Below are 12,988 nucleotides of genomic sequence, written 5' to 3'. Positions count from 1 at the left end.
GGGTGGTTGGTTCGATTCAGGCACGCATCCTGGGAATTTGTTACGTGATTTGTTGACGCAGAAGAGCACACATTTTTCTCCGAACAAACTCGATTAGGAAAGGAACGCAACGCAAAGAAGAAACGGAGGACTCGAGGTTTTCCCATTGAGCGCACACGAACACATATTTCAAAAGAGGGATGAATAGAGCTCGCATCAATAGGGCTCCGGGCTGAATTCCCTCCGGTTGGGTTTCGTTCGATTGGGTTGGGAACGACGACGGGTTGCCGTGGAATCAGTCGTACACCTTAAAACTTCCGGTTGGTTCGCTTGAAAGCCATTCCGATCCCGACCCGACCCGGACGAGGCAGGAGTCAAACGTCGTCAGCTGGGGTGGGGGTGAGCAGGAAGTCAGTTGATATCTATTTAGAGTTGTACCTATCGCCCAGCTCAGCATCCAGCAGAAGAGAAGCAGAGACTCACTAAGCCCCTGTTCCGCCGCGGGAGTGATTTAGTGCAGGAACGTGACTTACAGCCGGCAGCAATTCCCGGGATCCCATATTAGTCCGCAAAAGAAAAACATCTGCGTTTTTTTAGGTTTTGTTCGTTTCCAGTTTCCAGTTTCCAGTTTCGAAGTTTTTGGCTCGGAGCAGCAACACTGACGGACTGGAATTGTGAGCTCTTCGTTTCGTTTCTCCTTTTCCAATGGTGTGCGAGTTCATTGTCAGTGTTCGGCGAGGGAAGAATGAGCGTGGAATTCCGGGTAACCCTACGGGTGCGGAACAGTCAGTGGACGGTGGTTGTAGTCGTCTGTTGTCGTGGGAAGAGCCAAAGACGATGACGACGACGACGAAGGTGAGGCAAGGAGAAAATAGACATAAATGGTTCGTAGTTTTTTTTCGGAAACGTTTAGTTTGTTTGGGATTGGAGGTTTTTGCTGACTGTCCAAGCTGGCTAGAACTGTTGCGTCAAGTATTGATTTCCTAGCAATAGTTTCAAGATTGCTGTTTTGCTTCCAGTTGAGTATTTAGAATGACTGGTGGTAAACGAAGCACCAATTATTGGTTTTGATGAATGTTTAATTAATGGACAAGATATTATTGTGACGAATTACCTTATTTTGGATGCATACACTACCCGTCATGAGTAAGGACTCGCTTGAAAAGATATTGCAACACTAAGTCGAATATTGAGCATTTCCAGCTCAACTGAACTTCTATCTCCAAATGTTTTTCATGTTATTTGTTCTGATGTCGTTGAAATTTTTTGAAGATATTTGAAGGACTTCTAGATAAAAACAAATACACTGAAAGTAATGTTCACAGCGGATCTATGTTAAATGCCATATAATATCAGTTTTTCAAAAATCTTCGATTTTTTATCAATTTTTTATCTGTAGAAACAATATTTTAGGATTTTTTATATCAAAACGAGATTTTACACACTTCGATAAAAAATATACATATCAATTTCCTACATCCAACTACATATTTGAGTTTGGTTTGAATTGAAATGGATTTGAACCTTCGAACGAATTTAAGTAGGATTTGGATTGGATTTTGACTGGCTTTGCATTGTATTTGGATTGAATGTGGATTAGATTTGAACGGATTAAGATTGGATTTGGGTTGGATTAGGATTTTAATTACATTTGGAATGGATTTGGATTGAATTTAAATTGGATTTGGATTGGATTTGAATTACATTAGGAATGCATTTGGATTGGGTTTGGATTGGATTTAGATTGGATTTGGATTGGATTTGGATTGGATTAGGATTGGATTTGGATCGGATTTGGATTGGATTTGGATTGGATTTGGATTGGATTTGGATTGGATTTGGATTTGGATTAGATATGACCGGATTTTGATTGGATTTGAATTGGATTTCGGTGAAAATTTTCTGAGGGGTTTCGGTGAAAATCCTCTAAGGCTTTCGGTGAAAATTCTCTGAGGATGGAAATATTGGATTGGATTTGAACGGATTTGGAATGGATATGGATCGGATTTGAACGGATTAGAATAGGGGTTGTATTGGATTTAAATTGGATTTGAATTGAATTTGGATTGGTTTGGATTGGATTTAATTTGGATTAGGTTGGATTTGGATTGGGTTTGGATTGGTTTTTGATTGAATTTGGATTGGATTTGGTTTGATTTGGATTGAATTTGGATTGGATTTGGATTGGTTTGGATTGGATTTGATTTGGATTTGAATTGGATTTGGATTGGATTTGGATTGGATTTGGATTGGATTTGGATTGGATTTGGATTGGATTTGGATTGGATTTGGATTGGATTTGGATTGGATTTGGATTGGATTTGGATTGGATTTGGATTGGATTTGGATTGAATTTGGATTGGATTTGGATTTGGATTGGATTTGGATTGGATTTGGATTAGATCTGGATTGAATTTGGATTTGATTTAGATTTCCATTGGATTTGGATTGGATTTGGATTGGATCTGGATTGGATTTGGATTGGATTTGGATTGGATTTGGATTGGATTTGGATTGGATTTGGATTGGATTTGGATTGGATTTGGATTGGATTTGGATTGGATTTGGATTGGATTGGATTGGATTTGGATTTGGATTGGATTTGGATTGGATTTGGATTGGATTTGGATTGGATTTGGATTGGATTTAGATTGGATTTAGATTGGATTTGGATTGGATTTGGATTGGATTGAATTTGGATTGGATTTGGATTGGAATTGAATTAGATTTGGATTGGATATGTTTTGTATTTGGAATGGATTTGGATTGGATTTGGATTGGATTTGGATTGGAATTGAATTAGATTTGGATTGGATATGGTTTGTATTTGGAATGGATTTGGATTGGATTTGGATTGGATTGGTTTTGGATTGGAGTTGGATTGGATTTGGATTGGATTTGAATTTGGATTGGATTTGGATTGGATTTGGATTGCATTGGATTTGGATTAGATTGGATTTGGATTGCATTTAAATTGGATTTAGATTGAATTTGGATTGGATTTGGATTCGATTTGGATTAGATTTGGATTGGATTTGGATTGGATTGGATTTGGATTGGATTTGGATTGAATTCGGATTGGGTTTGGATTAGATTTGGATTGGATTTGGATTGCATTTGGATTGGATTTGGATTGGATTTGGAATGGATTTGGGTTGGATTTGGATTGGATTTGGATTGGATTTGAATTAGATTTGGATTGAATTTGGATTGGATTTGGAATGGATTTGGATTGGATTTGGATTGGATTGGTTTTGGATTGGAGTTGGATTTGATTTGAATTGGATTTGGATTGCATTGGATTTGGATTAAATTGGATTTGGATTGAATTTGTATTGAATTTGGATTGCATTTAAATTGGATTTAGATTAAATTTGGATTGGATTTAGATTGGATTTGGATTGGATTTTGATCGGATTTGGATTGGATTTGGATTGGATTTGGATTGGATTTGGATTGGATTTGGATTGGATTTGGATTGGATTTGGATTGGATTTGGATTGGATTTGGATTGGATTTGGATTGGATTTGGATTGGATTTGGATTGGATTTGGATTGGATTTGGATTGGATTTGGATTGGATTTGGATTGGATTTGGATTGGATTTGGATTGGATTGGATTGGATTTGGATTGGATTTGGATTGGATTTGGATTGGATTTGGATTGGATTTGGATTGGATTTGGATTGGATTTGGATTGGATTTGGATTGGATTTGGATTGGATTTGGATTGGATTAGGATTGGATTTGGATTGGATTAGAATTGGATTTGGATTGGATTTGGATTGGATTTGGATTGGATTTGGATTGGATTTGGATTGGATTTGGATTGGATTTGGATTGGATTTGGATTGGATTTGGATTGGATTTGGATTGGATTTGGATTGGATTTGGATTGGATTTGGATTGGATTAGGATTGGATTTGGATTGGATTAGAATTGGATTTGGATTGGATTTGGATTGGATTTGGATTGGATTTGGATTGGATTTGGATTGGATTTGGATTGGATTTGGATTGTATTTGGATTGGATTTGGATTGGATTTTGATTGGAGTTGGATTGGATTTTGACTGGCTTTGGATTGGATGTGGATTGGATTTCGATTGAATTTGGATTTGAATTGGTATCGAAAGAATTTGGATTGGATTGGATTGGGATTTGGATTAGATTTCAATTTGGATTGAATTTGGATTGGATTTGAACGGATTTGGATTGGATTTTGAATCGATTTGGATTGGATTTGAACGAAATTGCATTGGATTTGAATTGGATTCTGATTGGATTTAGATTGGATTTCTTTCAAGATTTCGGTGGAAGTCCTCCAAGGATTTCGGTGGAAATCCTCCAAGGATTTCGGTGGAAATCCTCCAAGGATTTCGGTGGAAATCCTCCAAGAATTTCGGTGGAAATCCTCCAAGGATTTCGGTGGGAATCCTCCAAGGATTTCGGTGGAAATCCTCCAAGGATTTCGGTGGAAATCCTCCAAGGATTTCGGTGGAAATCCTCCAAGGATTTCGGTGGAATTCCTCCAAGGATTTCGGTGGAAATCCTCCAAGGATTGCGGTGGAAATCCCTCATGGATTTCGGTGGAAATCCTCCAAGGATTTCGGTGGAAATCCTCCAAGGATTTCGGTGGAAATCCTCCAAGGATTTCGGTGGAAATCCTCCAAGGATTTCGGTGGAATTCCTACAAGGATTTCGGTGGAAATCCTCCAAGGATTGCGGTGGAAATCCCTCATGGATTTCGGTGGAAATCCTCCAAGGATTTCGGTGGAAATCCTCCAAGGATTGCGGTGGAATTCCTCCAAGGATTTCGGTGGAAATCCTCCAAGGATTGCGGTGGAAATCCCTCATGGATTTCGGTGGAAATCCTCCAAGGATTTCGGTGGAATTCCTCCAAGGATTTCGGTGGAAATCCTCCAAGGATTGCGGTGGAAATCCCTCATGGATTTCGGTGGAAATCCTCCAAGGATTTCGGTGGAAATCCTCCAAGGATTTCGGTGGAAATCCTCCAAGGATTTCGGTGGAATTGCTCCAAGGATTTCGGTGGAAATCCTCCAAGGATTGCGGTGGAAATCCCTCATGGATTTCGGTGGAAATCCTCCAAGGATTTCGGTGGAAATCCTCCAAGGATTGCGGTGGAATTCCTCCAAGGATTTCGGTGGAAATCCTCCAAGGATTTCGGTGGAAATCCTCCAAGGATTTCGGTGGAAATCCTCCAAGGATTTCGGTGGGAATCCTCCAAGGATTTCGGTGGAAATCCTCCAAAGATTTCGGTGGAATTCCTCCAAGGATTTCGGTGGAAATCCTCCAAGGATTTCGGTGGAAATCCTCCAAGGATTTCGGTGAAAATCCTCCAAGGATTTCGGTGGAAATCCTCCAAGGATTTCGGTGGGAATCCTCCAAGGATTTCGGTGGAAATCCTCCAAGGATTTCGGTGGAATTCCTCCAAGGATTTCGGTGGAATTCCACCAAGGATTTCGGTGGAAATCCTCCAAGGATTGCGGTGGAAATCCCTCATGGATTTCGGTGGAAATCCTCCAAGGATTTCGGTGGAAATCCTCCAAGGATTTCGGTGGAAATCCTCCAAGGATTTCGGTGGAAATCCTTAAAAAACATGGGACCTAGTAAAATATTATTCGAGATTGTTTACCTGTTTTTATCATAAATGGATCAATAATTTCTCAGTGAGTAAGGTTTTGGAGTAATTGAAATAATATGACATCCAACATAGATCCGCGATGAATATTATCACAGTGTATTTTTTTTTCTCTTAAAGTCCTTCAAATTGCCTGAAACATCTTTAAAAATATCATCTCAATCTAACAAATCGTTTTTGAGTTATAATTTTGTGAAGAAGAAAATTAGGGTCCTTCATTCGGTCTTTTCAAATGTTAGGTGAAGAATATTTCAAAACAAATAACATGAAAAAAGTTTTCAGATAGAAGCTAATACATGAGCAAAATTTCATTTGAAATGAATAAGGTCATGTCTACGCGATTCGTGCGTTGAGCTGGAAATGCAAAAATGGAACGATTGTTAAAACGCTCACAGGTGATTGAAAGGTGGAAGCGACATTACGATAAATAGCTAGACTCCTAATCAGGAGAGTAGACTTTCTTTATTTATTTATTTCGTCAATCAGCGTAGACTAGTACACATATTTGTACACATTTCTCTTATCTTCTAATGTTCTTATATATTTTGAAAAGAAAAAAAGTTTATGTGTAAAATTAAAATTTAGATTGAATACCCTGGTTATGTGTTGCGATTTCGAATGGTATTAAATTATTTTCTTAGATTTTGCCGAGACATTGTAAAGTCGATTGTTTCGCAATGCTGATTGTAAATATCCATCATTCGATTCAAAGGCCCAAATTTGGCATAATTAGTTCTGTGATGGTTTGTATGAAATAAGTTTCGATTTCTTAGTTGCCTTGAAGGAATGTAAAAGTTTAATTTCGATAAGATTTCAGATGCATCAATCCTTTGCGAAACGATATCATTTACGAAAGCAACCATTGCTACTTCACGTCGCTCTTTCAAAGTTTGTATGTCTATAAGCATGCAGCCTGCTTTGTATGATGGTAGAGGAAATGAAGTCCAACCTAATTTACGAAGAGCGAATAGAAGAAATTGTTTTTGTACAGATTCGAGTCTTTCTTCATGTGTGATTGAAAATGGTGACCATACAATGCTGCAGTATTCCATGATTGATCTTACATATGACACAAAAAGCGTTTTGATTGTGTATGGGTCATGAAAGTTGTAGCAGAACCGTTTTATGAACCCTAACATGTTGTTCGCCCTGTGAATGATAGTATTGTAGTGGTCTACGAAAGTTAGCTTAGAGTCTAATATTACGCCTAGATCCCTAACTCTATCACTTTTTTCCACAATTTGATTTCCTAATGCGATTGAAATATATGGTGTTGTTCTTTTTCTGCTAAATGATATTAGGTTGCATTTCTTTACATTCAGTTCTAATAAGCTCTTCTTGCACCATATGTAGAATCTGTCTATTTCATTGCGGAATACATTGATGTCTTCTTCATTTCTGATTTCCAGAAAGAGCTTCATGTCGTCGGCATAAATTAATACATTCAGTTTGTTGAGAATGAAGGAAATGTCGTTTACGTACATGATAAAAAGAAGGGGTCCCAAATGAGAGCCTTGAGGGACACCCGAAGTGACTTGAATTGGTTTCGATTTGGTTTCATCAAATTTAATGATTTGTTGGCGGTCTGTTAAGTATGATTTAACCCATTTAAGAAGGCCTGGCTCAAATCCAATTTTTTCCAGTTTGAAAAGCAGCATTGGTATATCGATGCGATCAAATGCTTTACTAAAGTCCGTATAAAGAGCTTCCACGTGGTTAAAGAGTATTTTAGAGAGAATTCCTGATGGTTTCAATCAAGGCCTTTCAGGTAGTTCCAGCAGTTTTAGAAACGCGGCTGAAACCTCCTGAAACACGCCTGGAATGCTTTGGAAAGCACCTAAAATCCCTTTAAAACACCTGGAACGTTTCTGAAATCTTCTGGACTACTCTTGAAACCCATTGAAAAATCCTGTTACGCGACTGAAATCACCTGCACTGAAGCCCTTATCAACCGCCTTGAACGCCCTTGAAACTCACTGTAGAGATCCTGAAACTCCATGAACACCCTCGGAAAACATACGGTAGGAATAACCGGAGAAATCCTAGTCGGTATTTCGAAATGGATCACAACAGGAATCCACCAAAAAATCTCAGGGAGAAATTTCTTGTAGGAATCCTTAGGAAAAATCTTGACTAGCAAGTCATTACGAGGACTTATCAGGCCATTCTTGATGGCCAGTTCAACCAAATCCTGGGGATGAGCCCTGGGCAAATCCTGGAGACTTGTTCAGCAAACTTCTAGGGACCTAGGGACATTAATGGTCTTGGAGCGTAGGGCTGTCGAATCCTAGGGACTAGGCTTGTCAAGTATTATCTAGTTCAATTCTTGAGTTATCACAACCAAGTCTTGAGGATTAGCTCGGTTAACCCTCGAGCAGTCGCATCTTCGACCACTTACAGTGACAACACGCTTACACTGTGTACCACAAACGTGCCTTTTTCATGGTGCGTGTACTCAAAACGCGACCGTCCATTAAAGTTCAGGAAGTTAGGCCATTCAAAACCGGAAGATTAGCACAGTCAAGAAGAAGGAATTACGCCAAATAATTCTTGAAGACAAGCCCAGTTCAATCTTGGCAACTAAGTCCTGGAGATTAGTCCAACAAAGTGCTTAAGTGTAGACAAGTCAAGTCTTGTGTACTAGCCTAAGAAAGTTCTGGAAATAAGCCAAACTAACTGCTGGAGGCTGCTGTATTTACACAACAACGCACTGTGAATAAACCCAGTGAAGTCTTAGGGAATATCCTAGTCAAGTCCTGTAGACTATTCTAACCAAGTCCTGGAAGCTAGCCCAGTCAAGTTCCAGAGATTTTCCCAGTCAAACTTTAAAAGGATATTTCTACTATGTTCTCCGAAATATCCCGGTCAAGTCCTAGAAACTAGCGTAGAAAATTCTCAGGAACTAGCCAAATTATATCCTGGGAATTATCCCAGTTAAGGTTCAGGAACTAGTCTAGCCGAGCTCTGAATACTAACCCAGTCATAATTCTTGTTTAGCTCATTCCAGAACAGAAGATTAGTCCAGTCCAGTCCTGGGGATTTTCCCACCCAATAAGATGAGCTCGGCGAACACCAGCGCTGGTTCAGTCAAGTCCTAGAAACTGTGAATTCATGGAGGCGTCCAGTCATATCCTGGTTCCAGGACTATCCTAGTTGAGTCGTGAAGACTGACAAAGTCAAATCCTGCATCATATCCCGACACTAGTCGTGACGACTAGCACAGTCAAGTCCTAGGAAATAGCCCAGTAAAACCAAAGGGATTTTCCCTGTCAAATCCTGGGCAATATCTCCACTAAGTCCTGAGGACTATCACAGACAAGTCCTAGGAACTAGTCTAGTGAAGTTTAAAGAACTAGCACAGGTGATTCAGGACTCCCAGTTAAACCCTGAACACTAACCCAGCCAAGTCTTAAGGATTAGCGAAGTCAAATCCTGCATAATATCCCAACTGAATTCTAAAGACTATCCCCATCAAGTCCTGGGAATTAGCATAGTAAATTCCTGGGGACTAGTTCAGTCAAATCATGGTAATTATCTTAAGTCCTGGAAACTAGCCAAGTTAAGTCCTAGAGGAAATCCTGGATCATATCCAGTTAAGATCAGCAAAGCCAAACCCTGTGATCTAGTTCAGTCAAGGCCTGTGAACTAGTTCAGTAATGCTGTGGAAATTTTTCGTTGGGCCCTTAAAGCACGTCAGTCCAAAGTTGGAAATAAGCTACGCCAAGTCATCTCACCTAGTCGTCCTGGGTACTATCCTAGAGTTCTGGAACTTTTTCATCATTTTTAGGTTTCATAGGAGTTTCTGGTCCGAGGATTCCAGGGGCTTCCAAGAATGTTTCAGGGATGTTTCAGATAAGTTCTAGTTGGATTCATGAGGGATTTAGTGGCTTTCAATGGAGTTTCAGAGGGTCTTAGAGACGTTCCAGAGTTTCAGGGAGTCTCAGAGGGCTTTCAAAGCGTTTCGAGACGTTTCAGAGGGGTTGGGGGGTTTTAAGGGGGCTTTCAAGGGAGTTTCGAGGCGTTTGCCGGAATTTCATATCATTTCGGGTGTTTCAAGAAGTTTCAAGACATTTCAGGGGGTTCACGGGTTTGTCAAAGGTGTTTCAGAGAGAGTTCCAGAGGGTTCCAGGCGATTACAGGTAATAGCAGGGGGTTTTGAATGCCCCTGAAGCCCCCTGAGATTCCTTTAAACCTTCTAGAACACCAGTGAAACGCCACGGAAACCCCTGGAAACCATAACGAATCCTTCTGAATCCTACTGAACCATACCTAACACCCTCTGAAATCCCTGGAACGCCCTCAAAACGCCACTGAAATCCGTAGAACGCCTCTGAAGCCCCTTGACTCTGAAACGCTCCTGAAGCTCTAGCAGAAACTTCAGAAGAATATTTAAATAAATCATTCTTCTAGAGAAATCCCAACAGGAATTGCTGGAGAAGTCCTAAGACTTGGAATTCCTAAAAAAAATCTCTTCGGGATTTCATGGAGGAATTCCTAGAGATCTAAGACGATGAATTGACGGCATAAGGGGTTCATTGTCTTAACAATGACGGCATTGTTTTTAGTTTTAGATACTTTTTACTTTGTAACTACAGCGTAGTTGTTTCCAGTAATTGACCGAATTTAACAAATCTTCTAAATGCACTATTCTGCCCGACGAATTTAGTCCTATTCCAAACCAGCATACCGGAGAACAAATTCACCACGTGCGACTTGATTTTTACTGCCATTATAACAATTTAAGCACGCTGGTGGTCATAGTGGTAGCCGCTGCCGGTCACACCCATTAAACGACATTACTTCACATAAATACCCACATTGACTGTCGTTCAGTCAGTCAGCCACTCCAGAGCGAGTAGGAAAAGTAAGAAAACCACAAACTAACCACAGTCCGGCTTTTAGCCGGGACGACAATAAATTCCAATCTAATCACCCCTCGGCAAGTCCCAAAAATTACCCGCGCCTATTTTTTATTTCCTTCTTTCCGCTGCGCTAACACGGGGAAAAACTTTCCCACATCTTCTATACTTTAAGCTGTCTATAGCTAGAGAGCTAGAGCTAGAAGATGTCACCCAAGCAGAAGCAGCAACCGGAAACGTTTGTCGATCGTCATCGGCGAATCGAACGAAATTAAATTAGATGGCAGGAATGGGGAACCCTTATAAAATAAATTAATCACTCCCATAAAGTTTATTATTAAAATACAATACCTGCAATGGTTTTGAACCATAACATGTATTATAAACGTAAATTTTGTAAAGAAAGTTACGACACCGAGAATCGTAAAAAAGCATTGAAAAAAAGTGGCTAGATCTTAAATTTACCAACAATTTCAGTAAGTCTATTATTGTTTATGGTAGAATTTTGTCTTACAATAACCTGTATGGTTGTATGACAATACAGTTATGTTATGTATGATCAATACTAGTTATGCATCGTGATGCATTTCAATGATTGTTTCTAGTGATCACAATTAATGTTATTATTGTTGTTTACTACATCACCGTGAGTCCACGTTCTATAATGGATTATATGGGTTATCGTAACAATATAGAATTAGATTTTTCTGAAAGACATTTCAAAAACGAACTTTACAATGCTTTATCTGTTCAAGTTCAGAACCTTCATATTGTAAATTGTATAGTAACATTACCATATAACTATCACATGTCTTATTGTTGACCATAGAATGTACTGTTCCCCTACGGTAATGCATTTTATCCCAATGGTTATCAACTTTTCTCCGGTCGCTATCTTACCTTGATCGCTGGCCACGCCATCCAGCTTGTGGTTGAGGACGTAGAATACGAGCACGAGCAGCGGCAGATATTTATCCATATTATCGGTTGTAGTTTTCTTCCCGGTTCTTCCTAATCAGAACACACACAACACAACAGGTCGCTCTGTCGCTCCACACAATTCTTTCACCGTTTTTTTTCTTTCTTTCTTCGGTACACGCAGGTTTGTCCCGAACCCGACTTGATCGAGGGGATCGAACGACGGGGAGGACCGCAACACAGCGCAACGCGAACCGATGAAAAATGATGATGACGAAGAGAGCCGCGCGGCAAATAGTTGACTCTCCTGTGCTGCGCTGCTGTGCGCTAGTTTAGGGTTCTTTCACTTTGCGACTGGATTCTTCACTGTTCGTTTTTTTTTCTTCTCTTGTGTTTCAGAGTCTTGGATCTTGGCTCTTCGTTTTTATTTTTTTGCGGTCGATGTTTGAGCTTCTTGATGATGATCGTTTATATTATCTTAATTTTTAATTTTATTTTTATTCTTCTCTTCATTCTTTATCTAGGCGATGCAGAAGGAGGCGGGCTTCTTCTTGCGCTTCTTCAGTGGCAACCGCGCCCCGGTAGGCAACAGCATGGCGGCGTCGGCGGCGGTGACGGTGGCATGGCTCTCTCGAGTCCGAGTGAGTGAACTCTTCAGGAATCCACCTGGAGATGATCCACAACAGCGCTGTGCGGCAACCAGCTCATTAGCTTTGTTGTAGCCGTTGTCGTTGTTTCAGTTTCGGCTTCTGCTGTCGCCCACCGTCAACGATGACGACCCTCGAAGAATCTATTCCGACGACCACCGAAGCTATCACAGTTTCCATGCTTCTTCCCCTCTTAGTATTCTTCTCCAACCGGATCCCGCCTGTCTTCTTCTCGGAATATAATCTCCCACTTCACAAACCAGAAGCAGCACTATTAATAATCACACTGCCAATACCTCTCGAATCAAAGCAACCCTGGCCAAGCGCAGCGCAGCCTACTTTGCGCTCGCGCACACAAATCACCTCTCGTATCAATTATCAAAACATGCTTCCACTATTTCAAACAGATTATTTCTTTTTCGAATAATTCCATCCAAGCAGGCTAACAACGACTAGCCCAGCCTACTACGGAGGCTGGCAACGATTTTTCACGACTTGGAACAACAACAGCGCAAACCCAGCAGTAACATTTTACAACTCTCCCATGGACGTGGCCGCCGTCGTGATGGGGTAATAACTCATGCCGAAAAACAATTCCACTCTGCACGGCTCGCGGACCGCGAAATAACACAACGAACGGCTCACAACTCCCTCTCCTGGGCGCTCCGGTTTTGCACCACTAGAGTACGGCAAATCCTGTGCAGAAAAAAGAAACAAACGAAGGAGGAAAATATTAGGAGATTTGTTTACTCTTAAATGGCAGTTGATTTTGTGAACTATTGACTTTTCAGCCTCGCCCTTTTCCCAGCCATTCACCCTGTTCTTGGCGCGGGTATAACTCTATTATTTACTCTGCCCATGCTGGATGACAGGGGTTCCCCATATTTTCCTTTGGGATTGTAAGGAGTTACTACAACAGGTCTTT

General features: G+C 40.6%; 1 protein-coding gene across 11 annotated transcripts in view; it reads right to left on the bottom strand.

The window, feature by feature from the left end:
- LOC109433627 (ephrin type-A receptor 7) overlaps positions 1-12,988 on the bottom strand; it is a 238,332-nt gene that overhangs the window by 164,608 nt on the left and 60,736 nt on the right. For all 11 annotated transcript variants that reach the window (XM_029856050.2, XM_062844175.1, XM_062844168.1 and 8 more), the window contains exon 2: positions 11,399-12,759. In XM_029856050.2, coding sequence (XP_029711910.2) covers positions 11,399-11,477 — 79 coding nt within the window. In that variant the 5' untranslated portion in view covers positions 11,478-12,759. The remainder of the gene's footprint in view (positions 1-11,398; positions 12,760-12,988) is intronic.

This window comes from Aedes albopictus, chromosome 1 (assembly GCF_035046485.1).
Source record: "Aedes albopictus strain Foshan chromosome 1, AalbF5, whole genome shotgun sequence".
NCBI lineage: Eukaryota > Metazoa > Arthropoda > Insecta > Diptera > Culicidae > Aedes > Aedes albopictus.
The sequence above is the reverse complement of the archived record's forward strand: the minus strand, read 5'-3'. Positions and strand labels throughout refer to the sequence as shown.